The sequence below is a fragment of the Gambusia affinis genome, linkage group LG08 (assembly GCF_019740435.1).
Source record: "Gambusia affinis linkage group LG08, SWU_Gaff_1.0, whole genome shotgun sequence".
NCBI classification, from domain to species: domain Eukaryota; kingdom Metazoa; phylum Chordata; class Actinopteri; order Cyprinodontiformes; family Poeciliidae; genus Gambusia; species Gambusia affinis.
This window is the reverse complement of record NC_057875.1, coordinates 4,807,761-4,822,776: the sequence shown is the minus strand read 5'-3', so window position 1 is coordinate 4,822,776 and position 15,016 is coordinate 4,807,761. Positions and strand designations below refer to the sequence as shown.

Genomic DNA, 15,016 nt, shown 5'->3' with positions numbered 1-15,016 from the left:
CTCGTCACATATTGAGGCGCGGGGTTTTACCTTATGCCTTACCGTAATTTTTTCCCTAAACCTAACTATTCGTGGGTTTTTGAAGGTTCGGCAGTGTTTGCGAGAACCCTTCGCGTGAATAATCCATGTAAAACATGCATCCTTCCCAAATCGTCAATATGTGACGAGTTGGGATTGAGAATGTGTTGAACACATCACCATTCTCTTTCTCTGTTACAGCACCTCCAACAGCAAATAAAACCGTTTCTAGGGATGCACACATCTCACTTCTGATACCGATACAGAAATCTGAGGTTTGGTATCAGTCAATACCGATCTGATACAGAAAAACAGAACTGAACTGATTTAAAACTTTTTTTAAAACACAAACATAAATGTGCTGAATTACTTGATAATTCTGCAACACTTAAATAGACAAACAGCTTCACAAGTTTGGTCAAACATGTAAAAATATAAAAACCTTAATTTGTTATGGTGTAATTAGGAGGATAACAGACAATTTGTAGAAAACAGTTTATTCATAAATAATAAAGAAACAAACACTGACAAAATCAATATGTAGACTTTGGTCAAACATGCAAAAATAAACTGCAAGAAACAGTTGATAAAGTGGAATTAGGAACATTAAATAAAATGCAAAATAAACAGAGTTGGGTAAAAACTATTATATTTGCTCATTTACATTTACTTGAGTAACATTTTTGGGAAAAAATTACTTTTAGGAATCTTTTTATTACACTGTACATTTTAGTTTAACCTGAGTAATTTCATTATGAAGTATCTCTTTTCTTACTTGAGCAAAATTTCTGGATTTTCTAAAAACTGAATGAAAAACAAACATGTTTTAACCAAAAATTCACCAGACACACCTGCAGATTAAGACGTTTTTTATTGAAAGAAACTCCATTTTAATTTACAAGATTTTATTATTTTTTGTTACTTATATGAATTATTGTCATTTTTATGCTGAAAACATCAAAATTTCCACTAAATTTAAAAATTTGGTACATCTGATAATGTCATTTTTTAAAAATATTAAATGACTGATAATTTGTTAAGTTACTCAACACTTCAGCAAACTTTTTACCAAATACTTTCATTACTCTTACTTAAATAATTGTTGAAGTAAATGAAGTACTTGAGTAAAATATTTGGGTACCTCTGAAAATAAAGACGCAGCAGTACAAACCCAGACTGATTCAAACTCAACTTATTGTCTAAAACCAAAATAAAAGCATGTGAATAAGTAAATAAAGCCCAGTATGATGATCAGCTGAAGGTTTTCCCTCTGCAGCTTTTCAAGATGGCAGGAGCTGCTGTCATGCAGAGAAACACACCGGCGGTGTTGGTTTTTCAAAATAAAGTCAAATTCAACGTTTCATAATATCTAAATTAATTTCAAACTCTGATTATGGCTGGTACAAATGCACATGTGCTTCGCATTGCTTTAACATAAATAATAATAAAAACTTTTCACCTAGATACTGACAAAGAGACTGTAACTGTCCAAATCCTACTGATGTCGACTAGAAAGTCCATAATGATCAGAGGAGTTGGTTTCAACACCCCTTCGGTCCAAAGTTAATTTGTGAAGTTATTGTATTAGAAACACTGAGGAATGATCTGAATGGAAAATGCATTTAAAACATGGGAGCGAGTTCTGGATTATCTCAAAATTAAAAGCCATAAATGTGAATCGGGGTGATGAATATCTCTAAACTGCATCTTTCACTTTAAACACACGTTGAAGCCTTTGTACTGTAACAGCTCTGACATTCACATTGTTGGTGCAAAAATGACCCATATTATATTTACATGGGTTACTTTATTCCAGTAATTACAGTAATTTATGTTTTGTTTTCTATATCTGTGCTGTATATATTTTGTCCTGTTGTTGTCCCTTTTCCCATATAAATATTAAAAATATCTAATAAACATAACATAAAACAAAATACTTCTGTAAGTTGGTGCATCACCATCAATTACCAATAACTGATACGGGTATTAATATCGGATCGGTGCATCTCACTCTAGCAGCAGCTGCCCTCCTACCAACTCTAACATGTTGGAGATGTTTGTAGCTCCACCTGCAGCAGCTCCACCTGCAGCAGCTCCACCTGCAGCAGCTCCACCTGCAGCAGCTCCACCTGCAGCAGCTCCACCTGCAGCAGCTCCACGTGCAGCAGCTCCACCTGCAGCAGCTCCATCTGCTGCAGCATCCATAGCAGCACGGATAAAGGAGTTCTCTTTCTCTGCCTGTTTTCTTCCATCTTTAAAAAATGTCTTTGGATTTTCTCTGCGCAGTCGGTCCATTTCTTGCTGCTTGGCTCTCTGTGCCTCTCTGAACGTCTCGTTGCTGTAGTAACTTCCTCCATTTTGCTCAACCATTTTGTTGATCTTGTTTAGCAGTTCGCTGACTTGAGTTCTTCCTGCAGCTTCGTTGTCAAAAACGTGATATTTTTCTTCAAATTTCTCCAAGACGGAGCACTGACTGATGAAGCGTTTTAGAGGTTGGTGTTTTTCTAACAGGTTTTCCATTGTTATGTTTTTCTTTTTCAGCACGTCTCCATAGGTAAACAGGACCATGGTGTATCTGGCTGCTTCTTCTCCAAACAAACTCTGGATTATTTCCACAGTTTTTCTTTCTTCTGCTGTGAATCTGGTCGGTTGGAGAACAATCAGGAAGACATGAGGACCAGGAGCCGCCATGCTGATGCATCTAGCGATCTGTTTGGGGCAGACCAGGTACTCCAGGTTTGATCCAAACAGATCTGGAGTGTCAACAACTTCCAGATTTAAGCCACAGAAAGAATTGCTTTCCCTCTGACAGACCGATGTCACAGAGGAGAGAGAGACTCTAGACTGAAACAATCCTCCTCCTAAAATGGTGTTTCCTGCTGCACTTTTTCCAACTCCAGTTCTTCCAAGGAGAACAATCCTGCGGTCTGGATCTTTTTTAGCTGTTGGAGAATCAGAAAACAACAACAAACTGAAATCAATTTCTTTTTCCAGACAGAAGTAGAAACTGAAAATGGGTTTGATGAAGTAAAATACAGAATGACGTGTTTCTCAGATTTATTGATTTGGTGAAAAAAATGAGGTAGATCACCGAATTACATAATTTGACAAAAAACATATTTTATAATCTTTGCTGATTTATTGCCACTTTATTATTAATTAAAGTGGTAATAAAAATAATTGCGTAAATTATACCACCAATATAAGTGGCTGTGAAGAGTTTGTGTTGGCCCATCACATGCTTTATTTCCAGGGGTGCAGCGGGTGGAGGAGGTTAGGATTAACTTCCACCTATCATTACGTAAACAAACTGATCAGAATATTATAATAATATTGATTTTGGCCCATATCGCCCAGCCTTACCTTGAGGAGCAGCTTTTTCTGCACGCTCAGGAAAAAAGCCCAGATTTCCTGTGAGCCTTGTTCTCTGTGCCTCTCTGAACATTTCATTTCTGTAGAAACTTCCTCCATTTTGCTCAACCATTCTTTGGATCTTCTCCAGCAGTTCACTGACTTGATCAGGATCCTCAACATTGTTGTCAAAAACATGATATTTATCTTCAAATTTCTCCAGGATGGAGCACTGACTGATGAAGCGTTTCAGAGGTTGGAGTTTTTCTAACATGTCTTCTATGTTGATGTTTGCTTCTCTCAGCTCGTCTCCATGGGTAAACAGTACCATGGTGTATCTGGCTGCTTCTTTTCCAAATGTTTTCTTAATTATTTCTACAGTTTTTTCATCTTCTGGTGTGAATCTGGTTGTTTGGAGCACAATCAGGAACACATGAGGACCAGGAGCCGACATGCAAATGCTCTTCGCGATCTCCATCACCATATCTTTATTACTTTTTATCGTCCTGAACAGACCTGGAGTATCAATAACAGTCAGATTTAGACCAGGATAAATACTGGTTTTCTTCGCACAGAACAATGTCGCTGAGGAAAGCCAAGGATGAGATTTGTTCCCTAATATGGTTTTTGCTGCTGCACTTTTTCCAACTCCAGTTCTTCCAAGAAGAATGATCCTGAGGTCTGGCTCCTTTTCAGCTGCTGGAGAATTAGAAAACAACAACCTGAGCATTTTTTATTCAGATAGATGTCACTTACAAAAGAATATTTTATGGTTAGATTTATGAATCTAAAAGAAAATTAGATAGATAGTTGTAGAAACAATAAAAAAGACGTGTAGCAAAATGCTTTTTCTTTTATACTTTGCCAATCATCCTCATGTAAGAAAATCTATTTCAGTTTTGAACCAACATTTTCTAAAGAAATCAACACTGTTGTACACTTTGGTCCGGATCAGCAAACCGACACAAACACAGCAAATAAGTACTAAGAACTTCAGCTAATACACAAGTTAAGATTTAACATACAACAAATACCTAAAACCCTCCAATTGTTAACTTTTTATACGTTCATCCTTTTTCTGTTAGATCTAACTCTGTACTTTGGTTAAGTCCAGACATTAATTTATATCCTTGTCTTTGATTAAGTGATTTCAAAATCTTTATTTTCATATCTTGAGATTATTCTTTTGTTGATTTGAATAGTTTATTGGTCCAGGTAAAAAGCCATGCACCAAACCAAATCCTAAAGTCTGTTTTCGGTCCAGACCAGAAGACGTTCCTGGTGTGAAAACACCATAAATAAAAACTGAACACCCAGTTGGTTGCCTTGAATTAATAATAACCAGAACTCTGACTATTTCTAGTCTGGATTACATCTTTTTAGAACTTCTCTTTATTTTTCCAATGTCAGATGATTTTATGTTTGGGGGGGTTTTTTATAATGAAAAGCAATTTGAATTTTCTTATAGCTGAAATACAAATAAACTTAACTTTTAATTTTTTATGTGAAGAAATAATATTTGAAGAAAGAAATTGCATTTATTTTTTCTTAAGAGTTTTTATACATCTGTGATATTAGATTTAACACATTTTAATGATAATAAACTAACTAAGTAAATGCTAAGCTGAAATCAGCATTTTTTATTTTTAAGCAACAAAACAATTCAAAGTGACATTTTCTGGTGTAACTGCCAGGTTCTTGTACTCTTGTTCAGTTTCATGTTGAAAAACCAAACAAAAAATAAATCTTTATTTACTTACCACAAACAGCGAATGTTGGTGATAAATCCATTGAAGCTGTAGATCCAGAAAACACACCTGGTTTCTTCTGATGAGGCCTGCAATGAAAAACATGAGCTTCAACAGACTGAACCGGTTCTCTGTTTGTGCTCTCATCAGTGTCACCTGGCTGTTTTTTATATTTGATTAATCTGAGATCTATTTTTGATGACCATACAGTGAGTTCAAATGATAAATTGAATTGAATTAAATTTTATTTCATCTTGGGCTTTCTTCTTCTTTACTAAACAGCGTATCAAAACTTTTGTGGTTCCTGATTTTCCTGATTGGTTCTTATAACGTTTAGTTCTGGTAACTGTTGTTTTAGTGATGTCTGAACCTGGAAGCTGCCATTACCTTTTGCTTTGTTGGCTTGTAGATGATACTGATCTGAACCTGAAAACTCGAGTATCACATTGACGTTCATGCAGATTTTAAATGCCACTTATGAAACTGAAACCTGGTGTCAAACAAGGCAGGAAAACAAAGATCTACTTCAGACAAAGCATTAAAATATGTTAACACTTATAAAACTGTTCATTAATGCAGCAATCTCTAAACATTAACCACTGGCGTTAGCACACTGCTTTTAGTCTAATAACGTTCATACTAGACGGGAGACAAAAACAATAAATAATGTAACATACTTTATCATTTGTGCCTTAACGGTCTGCAACACAACACTGTTGATAAATAAATGAACTTATTTTCTAACGAAAAGACGAGCTGTCGCTGAGATTTAATCCGAGAAAATGAAAACAACTTTGTGAAAAAGGAGGCGGTTTGATGACGTAAGCGAAAGCGAAACTTGTGTGAAAAAAAAAAAAAAAATCCTGCTTCTTCTTTTCTGTAATGGCGGATCGCCAGGAGTTTATAGCTGAATACCGCCACCTGCTGGACACTGAACGTGTAACAGCATTTTTATCATAAGCTGATAGAATTTTCTTGCTGCTAATATTTTCTATACAAATAAACTTAACTTTTAAGACAGTTATTTCAATAAATGGATATTTCAGTTTAATATTTATTTTTCTTAGAGTTTTTATTATCTGTGATCTTAGATTTATCACTCATGATGACTGATAAAAACAATAAAAAATAACTTAAAAAATAAAAAAAATCTTAACTTTAAATATTTTATTTGAAAAAATATTTGAAGAAAAAATTGCATTTATTTTTTCTTACAAGTTTTTATACATCCATGATATTAGATTTAACACATATGAATGATAAAAAACTAACTAAGTAAATGTTAAACTGAAATCAGCATTGATTTTATTTAAGCAACAAAACCATTCAAAGTGACATTTTCTGGTGTAACTGCCAGGTTCTTGTACTCTTGTTCAGTTTAAAGTTTAAAAAACCAAACCAAAAATAAAAGCTTTATTTACTCACCACAAACAGCGTATTTTGATAATAAATCCATTGAAGCTGTAGATCCAGAAAACTCCAGGTTACAATCTCCTTCAACACGTTCAAAAATTCATCTGGTTCGTTAAGATGAGGTCTGCAATGAAAAACATGAGCTTCAACAGACTGAACCGACTGAACCGGTTCTCCAGGTATGTGCTGTCATCAGTGTCACCTGACTGTTTTTTTATATTTTAGAAATCTGAGAAACATTTTTGATGACTTTACAGTGAGTTTAAATAATACATTTTATTTTATTTCATCCTGAGTTTTATTCTTCTTTATCAAAACTTTTGTGGCTCCTGTTTTTTCTGATTGGTTCTTATAGTTTTTAGTCTGGTAACTGTTGCTATGGTTTTAGTGTCTTAACCTGTAAACCGTCACTTTCCTTTTGCATTGCCATCGAACTTTGACCTGAACTCTGACAGTTCAGGTCAGAGTTCATCACTACTCCCAGATTTCAGGCCTGATCTCTGAACCTGTGTGCTGATCAGATCAGTCCTCTTTGGGTCCAAACACAAAAACTTGAGTTATTATTCAGTTACTTCCTCTGCTGCAGTGGCAATGGAGGAAGTGAGGTCTATCCATGGGAGTCGTTCAGTTTGTTGGTCACACTTCCAATATTTAATTAACAGCAACAACCATCTAGTTTGTTTCAGCAGTTCTCTCTTCGCAGAGGAGGATGGTTGTTTACAATGCAGGAAATTTCTGGAAAGCTTCATAGCGTGGAACTCACACGTTATATACATCCTGGCTAAATGTTAGCAACTGGGTAAAGTTTAAAACTTCAACAGAGTCCACACCTCTAGCTAACAATTATTTCTCCAGAGGCCCAATGTCCAGACTCTCTGTACAAAGCAAATAACGTTTGAACATCTGGTTTGATTTTTTTTATAAATTTCTACAGCTGAACTGATTTAGTGAAAATTGCTCTAGAACAGTTGCTTCCCAAACAACCCACCTCACAGCCATAACTAATAGATACATGTAGAGAAATATTGTATGTGTGCTGTGTTTCTCAAAAACATTTAGTTTATTACATTCCTTCATGGTTTTTATTTGAAAGCATCCTGCATAGTTCTGACTGCGTTGGCAGAGATTCAGAGGGAGGAGCCAAGAACCCAGACATGAAACAGAACTGATACAAACATTTGTTGCCAAGAAATCAACAACCTTGAATCGTCACAAATCAACAGCCTGCAGGGACACAATGGAAATGACCAACTATCCTCCAGCTGGTAAGAAGAGTTTATGATTAAAAGCTCGTTATCTATAGAGGGTAAACCTTATCAGAAAAAAATTTAATAATGAAACTCTAACAGGTTGGTTGTTTCAGTTGTTTTTAATAGTGAAATCTAAAATATTATACCTTTCATTAAGTGTCATTAAATATCAACATGCATTTTTAGTGTAAAATATCTTCTAGTTCTAACATTTAACCTTTAATAATTTTCAGTAATAACTTCCCTTCAAACTTTCGTTTTTGCACAAATGAATGAATAAAAAGTTTCCATTTAGTTGTTTTCTCTTTGTTTGCAGAGGCAACAATTATTTTCTATTTTATTAAAGTATGTATATTCAACCTATAACAAAATTTAAATTTGATGTAAAACATCAACACTGACTTGGAAAGCATTATAAATTTTAAGAGAATAGAATTTAAGGATTATCAGATACTTAAAGATTTAAGGATACCAGATAAAATTTTACACAAAAAAAAAAACATCTAAAATGTGCAAAATTTTAATTAATATACAGTAAAGACCAAAAGTTTGGACACACTTAAAAGTGTGTCCAAACTTTTGGACTGTACTGTACACTTTGATTTTTTTTATTTTTTTAAATCAAAACAATCCAGGACAAAACACAGCATGCACAGTTAAACTAAAAACTAACAGGATCTTGTGTTTCTCAGCCAAATAAAACAAAATAGGGTGAAGGTTTTCTGATTTGTGCTCAGCTTGTCCCTCTTCTGCTCCATTTCCATTTCTGCTTCTTGTTCTGCTTTTCTCTAAAGAGTTTGGTGGCTCTACCTCAATCCCCTCCTGTACTCTCACCGGTGGTTTAGCCACTTCCTGCCTGGGTAAACTGCCTTGTTTTTCCGTATGTCTCCTTTTTTGCTTGGCATCTGAGTTTGGAAGAATAAAATGCAGTGTTAGATTTTTTTAGTATTTTAATTTAAGTAAAGAGAACTCTGATTTCTTAGTGTAGAAATAACAATACTCAAATACTAAGAACTTTTCCAAAATTTCTAGATTGTAGGAAGCTGCAACAATCCTTTGCCTTATTTGGAGTTGTTTTCTCTTTTCCGCTTGAACTCACTTCGAAAAGGTCCTTAAGGTTTTACAAGTCAGAAACCAGTTAAGACTAGTTGGGTCACGTGAGAATGTGCTACCTGTCTAGACGGAGCCAAGACAGACTGATGGACTTAAAAGAAAGTTTAAGTCTCTGTGCAGGGCTTCCCTGAGACAAGGAGGACAACGTATGATTTGTGGGTAATTGTTAGTAGAAGGCCCAGAGTGAATACTGTTTTTTTTATTTTTCTCATATTAAAATGTTAAAGCTAAGTATTGATGGAAATCTTATCTTTTAGAGCAGGAATCCTCAAATCCAAGTCGCGAGTCCTGCGTCCTTTAGATGTGTCCCTGGATAAACACACCTCCATCACGTTGCTGAATTTCCTCCTCAGTGCAGTCAAGTTCTCCAAAGTGCTAATTGCCTGATTATTTGACTCAGGTCTGGTGAGGCAGAGCCACATATTACATCTGCAGGACACCGTGTGTAGTCAAAGGGACCGTTTGAACATCTTGGTCTGAGCAGGTGATAAAAGTACATAGCTGTTAATTTACCAGAGCTCTAACCAATGAACGTATTTTAGATCCGTCTCTGTTCCAGAAACCCTGATCCAAATGACTGCATGACCTTCTCTACATTACATGAAGTGCTGTTAATCCCCTCCTATACTCAACCATGTTGACATGATTGTCAACATGGTTCTGGTTCTGATCTGCATCCCCAGAACTAGAACCAAACATGGAGAAGCTGCATTCAGCTTCTATGCACCACAAATCTGGAACAAACTTCCAGAAAACTGCAAAACAGCCGTAACACCGAGTTCCTGTAAATCTAGACTAAATATCCACCTGTTTAGAGTTGCTTTTGAAACATGTTAAATTAAACATTAATCAACAATCTGATGTGTAACATGGCACTTGACAAAATGTAATTACTGACCGAATCTTCTCTGACTTTGTAGTTTTGTATTTTTTTTTATGGAAAGCACTTTGAAATGCCTTGTTGCTGAAATGTGCTATACAAATAAACTTGACTGACTGAACTAGATTGATGAATTTAACTTTCTCTGACCAGACCCAACATCTTATTAAAGCAGTTCTTATGAGCAATAAGGCATCTGGTGGGTCAGTGAGTTGTGGGTTTGATGAGTGAAGAAGCCAAACGGCAGCTGGTAGGATGAAGCGTCTGGGAAATGATTCCACTCAGACAGCCGCAAACTTCAGGCATGCAGAACTACAGTTCTCATCTAAAGTAAGATAGAGTGGAAACCACTTCAGTGTAATCAGACACAGTGTCTTTTCTTGAGGAATCTTAAACTTCGTCAACATTATTTTTTGCAGGAGCTCAGATAAGCTTGGTGCAAACTTACTAATATTACTGAAAGTATAGCAACTCATCTATATGAAAATACAGGGGTTGATCAACTGTAGGACTTGTTCTAAGTCCATAAAACTATTAATCTAATACAAAAATATTTCTGTAGACATTATTAGCTGAAAATTGAAACTTCTAAATTATCCTCTGAATCTATACATCCAAAAAGAAACACATAATTCTGTAACTGGCATCATTAGACATATTTTAAGTTTCTTTGAAGTTGTCTGAATTAAAATTCTCTCTCTTTATTGTTGTCTTCTAATTCTCCAACAGCTAAAGAGGATAAGGAGCTCAGGATTGTTCTTCTGGGGAAAACTGGAGTTGGAAAAAGTGCAGCCGGAAACACCATGTTGGGAGGAAGATTTTTTAATTCTTGTCTCTCTTTTTCCTCTGTGACATCGGTCTGTGAGAAGAAAATCAATGATTTTGATGGTTTAAAACTGGCTGTTATTGATACTCCAGGTCTGTTTGATACAAATAAAAGTAATAAAGAGATTATGGAAGAAATCGCTAAAGGCATCTGCCTGACGGCTCCTGGTCCTCATGTGTTCCTGATTGTGCTCCAACCGACCAGATTCACCACAGAAGAAGAAAGAAGCTTAAAAATTATCCAGAAAATCTTTGGCAATGAAGCAGCCACATACACTATGATCCTGTTTACCCATGGAGACGAGCTAAAACGGGAAAATATTACAATAGGAAGAATGTTACTAAGACACAGACCTCTACGGGATTTCATCAGTCAGTGTGCCTTCCACCAGACATTTGAAGATAAATATCATGTCTTTGACAACACAGTTGAGGATCCTGGTCAAGTCAGGGGGCTGGTGCAGAAGATCAAAAGACTGGTTAAAGGAAATGGAGAAAAGTTCTACACCAATGAAATGTTTAAAGAGGCCCAAAGAGCCAAGCAAGAAGAAGAAGATCAATTAATCAGAGAAAATCCAGAAATTGATCCTGAAGATGCAAGAAGGCAGGCGGAGAAAGACAACTCATTTATACGTGTTACTCTGGGGGCTGCTGCTGCAGGAGCTGCTACTGGAGCAGGAGTTGGAGCTGCTATTGGAGTTTTGGGAGGACCAATAGGAATTGCTATTGGAGCTGGTGTTGGAGTTAATCTGGGAGCAATTGTTGGAGCTGCAGCAGCAATGCAAAAGATGGGATGTTCTACACAGTGATAATACGTGTGATGTTTTGGCTGCAGCTTATTAAACTATGATGTTACATGAATAAAAAAATATTTACCAGTATGAGCAGATATTTATCTACTTAGTTAATGGCTTAACTGATGATGGATTGACTGTCAATCAGTTGAACAATGATTAATATTTACAATCATAAACTGTTTGATTACATAATGTAAGGTAAGCTAAGTTCATTGTTATTTGTCTATGTTAATTAACATGTTTGATTTTGGACATAATAGTAGACAGTACAAACAAGTGTGTAATTACTACATTGTATAAATGGAGGATAACCATTATCACAGCAAAGCCATTACTAAAAAACTCTGATTTCTGGTTTTCAAAATAAAAGCACTTTTACTCACAAACCAGTTTGTCTGCCATCATGTGTGTCACATTCACATGAAACTGGACAACAGAAGTAAATAACTGAACTGGAACATGGGACGTTTCAGGTCCAGCAGCAGAACAGATCTACATGGAGAAGGTCAGGGAACTGGAAACGTGATTTTAACCAGCAGCTGTTTTACATGAAACCAGTTGAACTGTCCCTGGTACATCATGAGCTGAAAGATCTGCTTCAAAAGGTTCCAAACAGCGCCACCTTGTGGAGCCTTAGAGATGTATGATATGATATGTATGTATGATAAAGTGATGTACGTGTGTAGTGGGCCGGTACACAAAAAACAAACGGATGTTTTTTGTCATAACACTGGATTTTGCACGCCAAAATTTGTTGTGAAGAAACAGGAAATATGGACATAAAAGCTGTCAGTGGCTGAGCAATGTGAGAGTTCACCTATTAAAATGACTCAGTATGAATACATAACAGAAAATTAGATTTCTTTTTAGTAATTTTATTTTGAGCCTGCTGATTTTTCTATAATTTTTGTTCAGGTTAACTGAAAAAGTGAGTCATTACTGTTACAGGTTAATTTTCTAAACTACAGAAAACTAATTGATAGGGATGCACAAATATGAGAATTGGGCCGATGTTGATATCCAATGTTGTTACTGCTGTTATGGCAGTATTTACTAAGATTTTATTTATACATTTTTTAATTTGATTACTTGATTAGTCAAAAGAATAATTGATAGATTGCTGATTACTAGAATAATTGTTTACAACAGTCCTATATTCAGAGAGGCTTTAGTTTTCTAACATGTTCAGAGAAAAGGTCGTCTACGGACCATCAGAGTCTCTTGAGGAAACATGACCGTCTGCAGAACATTCCTCCACAGTCTGAAGATTATCAGAGTCTGCATCAGAGCACTGAATATCAGCAAACACTCAATTATTAAGGTCTGAATAAAAAACGTCACAATGTTGATACAGATACTGTCTGCTGAGAAGAATAAAGGAAAAAGATCGGTTCTGATACCTCTCTATTTAAGTCTCCATCATGACTGCATGTTTTCTTGCACATTTGTTTGAGCAGTCAGTTCACTTGGTGCTAATAAATAGAGAAATCAGGTGTTGCCAGCCTGATCCAACAGCTCTATAACTCCACAAGGTGGCGCTGTTTGCAGCCTTTTGAGACATCCTTCAGCTCTCAGTGCAACAGAAACAGTTCAACTAGTTTCAGGTATAAAAAAAAAAAACAAAAAAAACCTGCTGACTGGCATTATGTTTCCATTTTTCTTACCTTTTCCATCTGCTCTGCTGCTGGACCCCATATGCAATTTCAATTATCAATCTATGCTGTCCGGTTTCAAGTGAATGTGACGGCAGATGATTTGTGTCTGTTTTTATTCTGTGAAAATAGAAATCAGTTTCTATTTTCACTGCTTTTATACAGCGTAGACTTAGATTTTAATAATTGCACGGTTGTTTTTACAGTCTGTTATATATTACGTAAAAATAAAACATATTAATTAGCACAGACAAACAATCATGAACTCAACTCACATAACATTAATAGAAAGAAATTTCCAAAGTTGTACTTTGAGTATTTAGGGGCAAACTAAGAAAAGATAAAATTACTAAAATAAAATAATACAATTACAAGAATTGTGCCAATGCTACCAGAAAAATGTTGTAATATTATGGATGCCTTGTAGTACTACGACTTTATTCTCATACTATTATTTTATTCTCATAATTCCGTTACTTTAATATCGTAATTTATTAATTTATTGTTATTTTCTTAGAACGTACTGATCTTTGAACAAATGTCTTCTTTCTTTCTCATAACCCGCTTTCTGGTTAACAACTGTCAAATACAGGACACTGGAGCTGACAAAACCTTTAAAAACAACCAAAGGATACATTGTAATTGCCCTCTATCCAAAAATTACGAGATAAATAACCGTAAAAACCGCCAAACCTTTTCTTCGAAGGTAACGGAAAGCACTCTAAAGGCAGTTTCACCAACGGCAGTTAGCATTTAGGCTAGCGGCAGTTAACAGTCACTTCTAATAAAATACACACACAGGAATTCCTCAAAATAAATCTGTGTCAATAAAATACTGTTCTCCACTCAAACACCTACAGAAATTGTATTAAATTGTTGATTTATTGTAGAGTTCACCCACTAGTTAAAACAAAAATCTGCTTCTCTTTAGAAAAAATAATGGTTTCGCAGCGATGCTGACTGAGCTTCTTCTAGGCTTGAAGTTAGCCTCTCTGGTATTTGCCGCTACTGTCATCTTCTGGCAGAAACTGGTATTGCACCAGAAATATACTCAATCATGCGGGTGAAAAAAGAAACAAAGAAAGTGCGACGATTATGGAAAAACAGATGACGAAAACTCAAAATTTAATGTCTCGGAAAAAGCTGTAGCACATTCATAAAACGTTGAGAAGAAGGTAAATGTTTGAGAGGTAAAGAACAGGACTGTTTCTGAAATGCGTGACAAAAATATTCCCTTTTTCATGATATTTTTCATGGTATTCTACATTTTTGGAGCTTTACTTGAGTAATTATGGATGATTTTCAACAAAGGTGAAGTGAAGCGGAAGAGATGTGAGATTTTCTAGCTTTAAAAAGTAATTTATGTTGCTTCAGGGCTAAAACTGCTCTCAGAACAGGAGTTCTGCAGGATGTGAAGTGTTTGTTCAGACAACACTGAATATAATTAGGAGAAATTAACAAAGAAATGGGATTTCATTTGATTCACGGGAACTTTAAATCCTGTAGGACAAGTCCTATGTCTGTTTGTTTTCAGTTGTCACTGTTTGTCCCCTTATGTTTGAGTTTTTTCTGTTTTATTTGAGTTATCAAAATTAAACAGTGAACTTCATGCGAAATTCCTTGAGAAAAACAAATAGGCCAGGTCCTCCTTAAATACACAACTGCTTTTTCTGCAGTCTGATAGGCTCTTAAAACAATACTAAATATGTTTAAACTGCATTCCATAAGAAAATAGTTTGTTAATTCATTGTTGGGAACCCTAGACTTAATACTTTTTTAAACCTCAGTTATCCACATGTTAATGGTTTGGATCGCCTCAGTTTTTAAAAGTCACACATGCACTGGGAATGTTGGACTCGATTTATAACAACTAATGGAACATTTATTGGCATATTTAAATTAATCCATCTCAAAACGTTTTCTATGTGGATACCTTTTAATACTCAGAGTTTATATGCTATAATCTCAC

General features: G+C 35.5%; 2 protein-coding genes across 3 annotated transcripts; one reads left to right on the top strand and one right to left on the bottom strand.

The window, feature by feature from the left end:
• Positions 1-1,810: 1,810 nt before the first annotated feature.
• LOC122836187 (GTPase IMAP family member 8-like) lies at positions 1,811-5,943 on the bottom strand. Of its 2 annotated transcripts, XM_044125952.1 has the most exons (5): positions 5,795-5,943; positions 5,505-5,607; positions 5,130-5,206; positions 3,382-4,068; positions 1,811-2,960 (listed from the first exon to the last, which is right to left on the bottom strand). In XM_044125952.1, exons 3-5 carry the CDS (start codon positions 5,158-5,160, stop codon positions 2,026-2,028), a joined length of 1,653 nt encoding a protein of 550 aa, XP_043981887.1. In that variant the 5' UTR covers positions 5,161-5,206; positions 5,505-5,607; positions 5,795-5,943; the 3' UTR covers positions 1,811-2,025. The 2 variants fall into 2 exon arrangements, with proteins under 2 accessions (XP_043981887.1, XP_043981886.1); XM_044125951.1 differs by lacking the exon at positions 5,505-5,607.
• A 1,734-nt stretch (positions 5,944-7,677) lies between these two features.
• LOC122836190 (GTPase IMAP family member 9-like) lies at positions 7,678-11,840 on the top strand. The gene is made up of 2 exons (XM_044125954.1): positions 7,678-7,795; positions 10,503-11,840. Exons 1-2 carry the CDS (start codon positions 7,768-7,770, stop codon positions 11,405-11,407), a joined length of 933 nt encoding a protein of 310 aa, XP_043981889.1. The 5' UTR covers positions 7,678-7,767; the 3' UTR covers positions 11,408-11,840.
• Positions 11,841-15,016: the final 3,176 nt, after the last annotated feature.

What these genes read in the sequence shown, in the direction of transcription:
- LOC122836187 (XM_044125951.1), bottom strand. An exon ending in ACCAACATTCGCTGTTTGTG is followed by an intron (nt 4,069 to 5,129) that starts GTAAGTAAATAA and finishes CTAATTCTCCAG; the next exon opens with CAGCTGAAAAGGAGCCAGAC. An exon ending in AGAAAAAGCTGCTCCTCAAG is followed by an intron (nt 2,961 to 3,381) that starts GTAAGGCTGGGC and finishes ATTCTCCAACAG; the next exon opens with CTAAAAAAGATCCAGACCGC.
- LOC122836190 (XM_044125954.1), top strand. Translation starts at nt 7,768, where the DNA reads ATGGAAATGACCAACTATCCTCCAGCTG. An exon ending in GACCAACTATCCTCCAGCTG is followed by an intron (nt 7,796 to 10,502) that starts GTAAGAAGAGTT and finishes ATTCTCCAACAG; the next exon opens with CTAAAGAGGATAAGGAGCTC.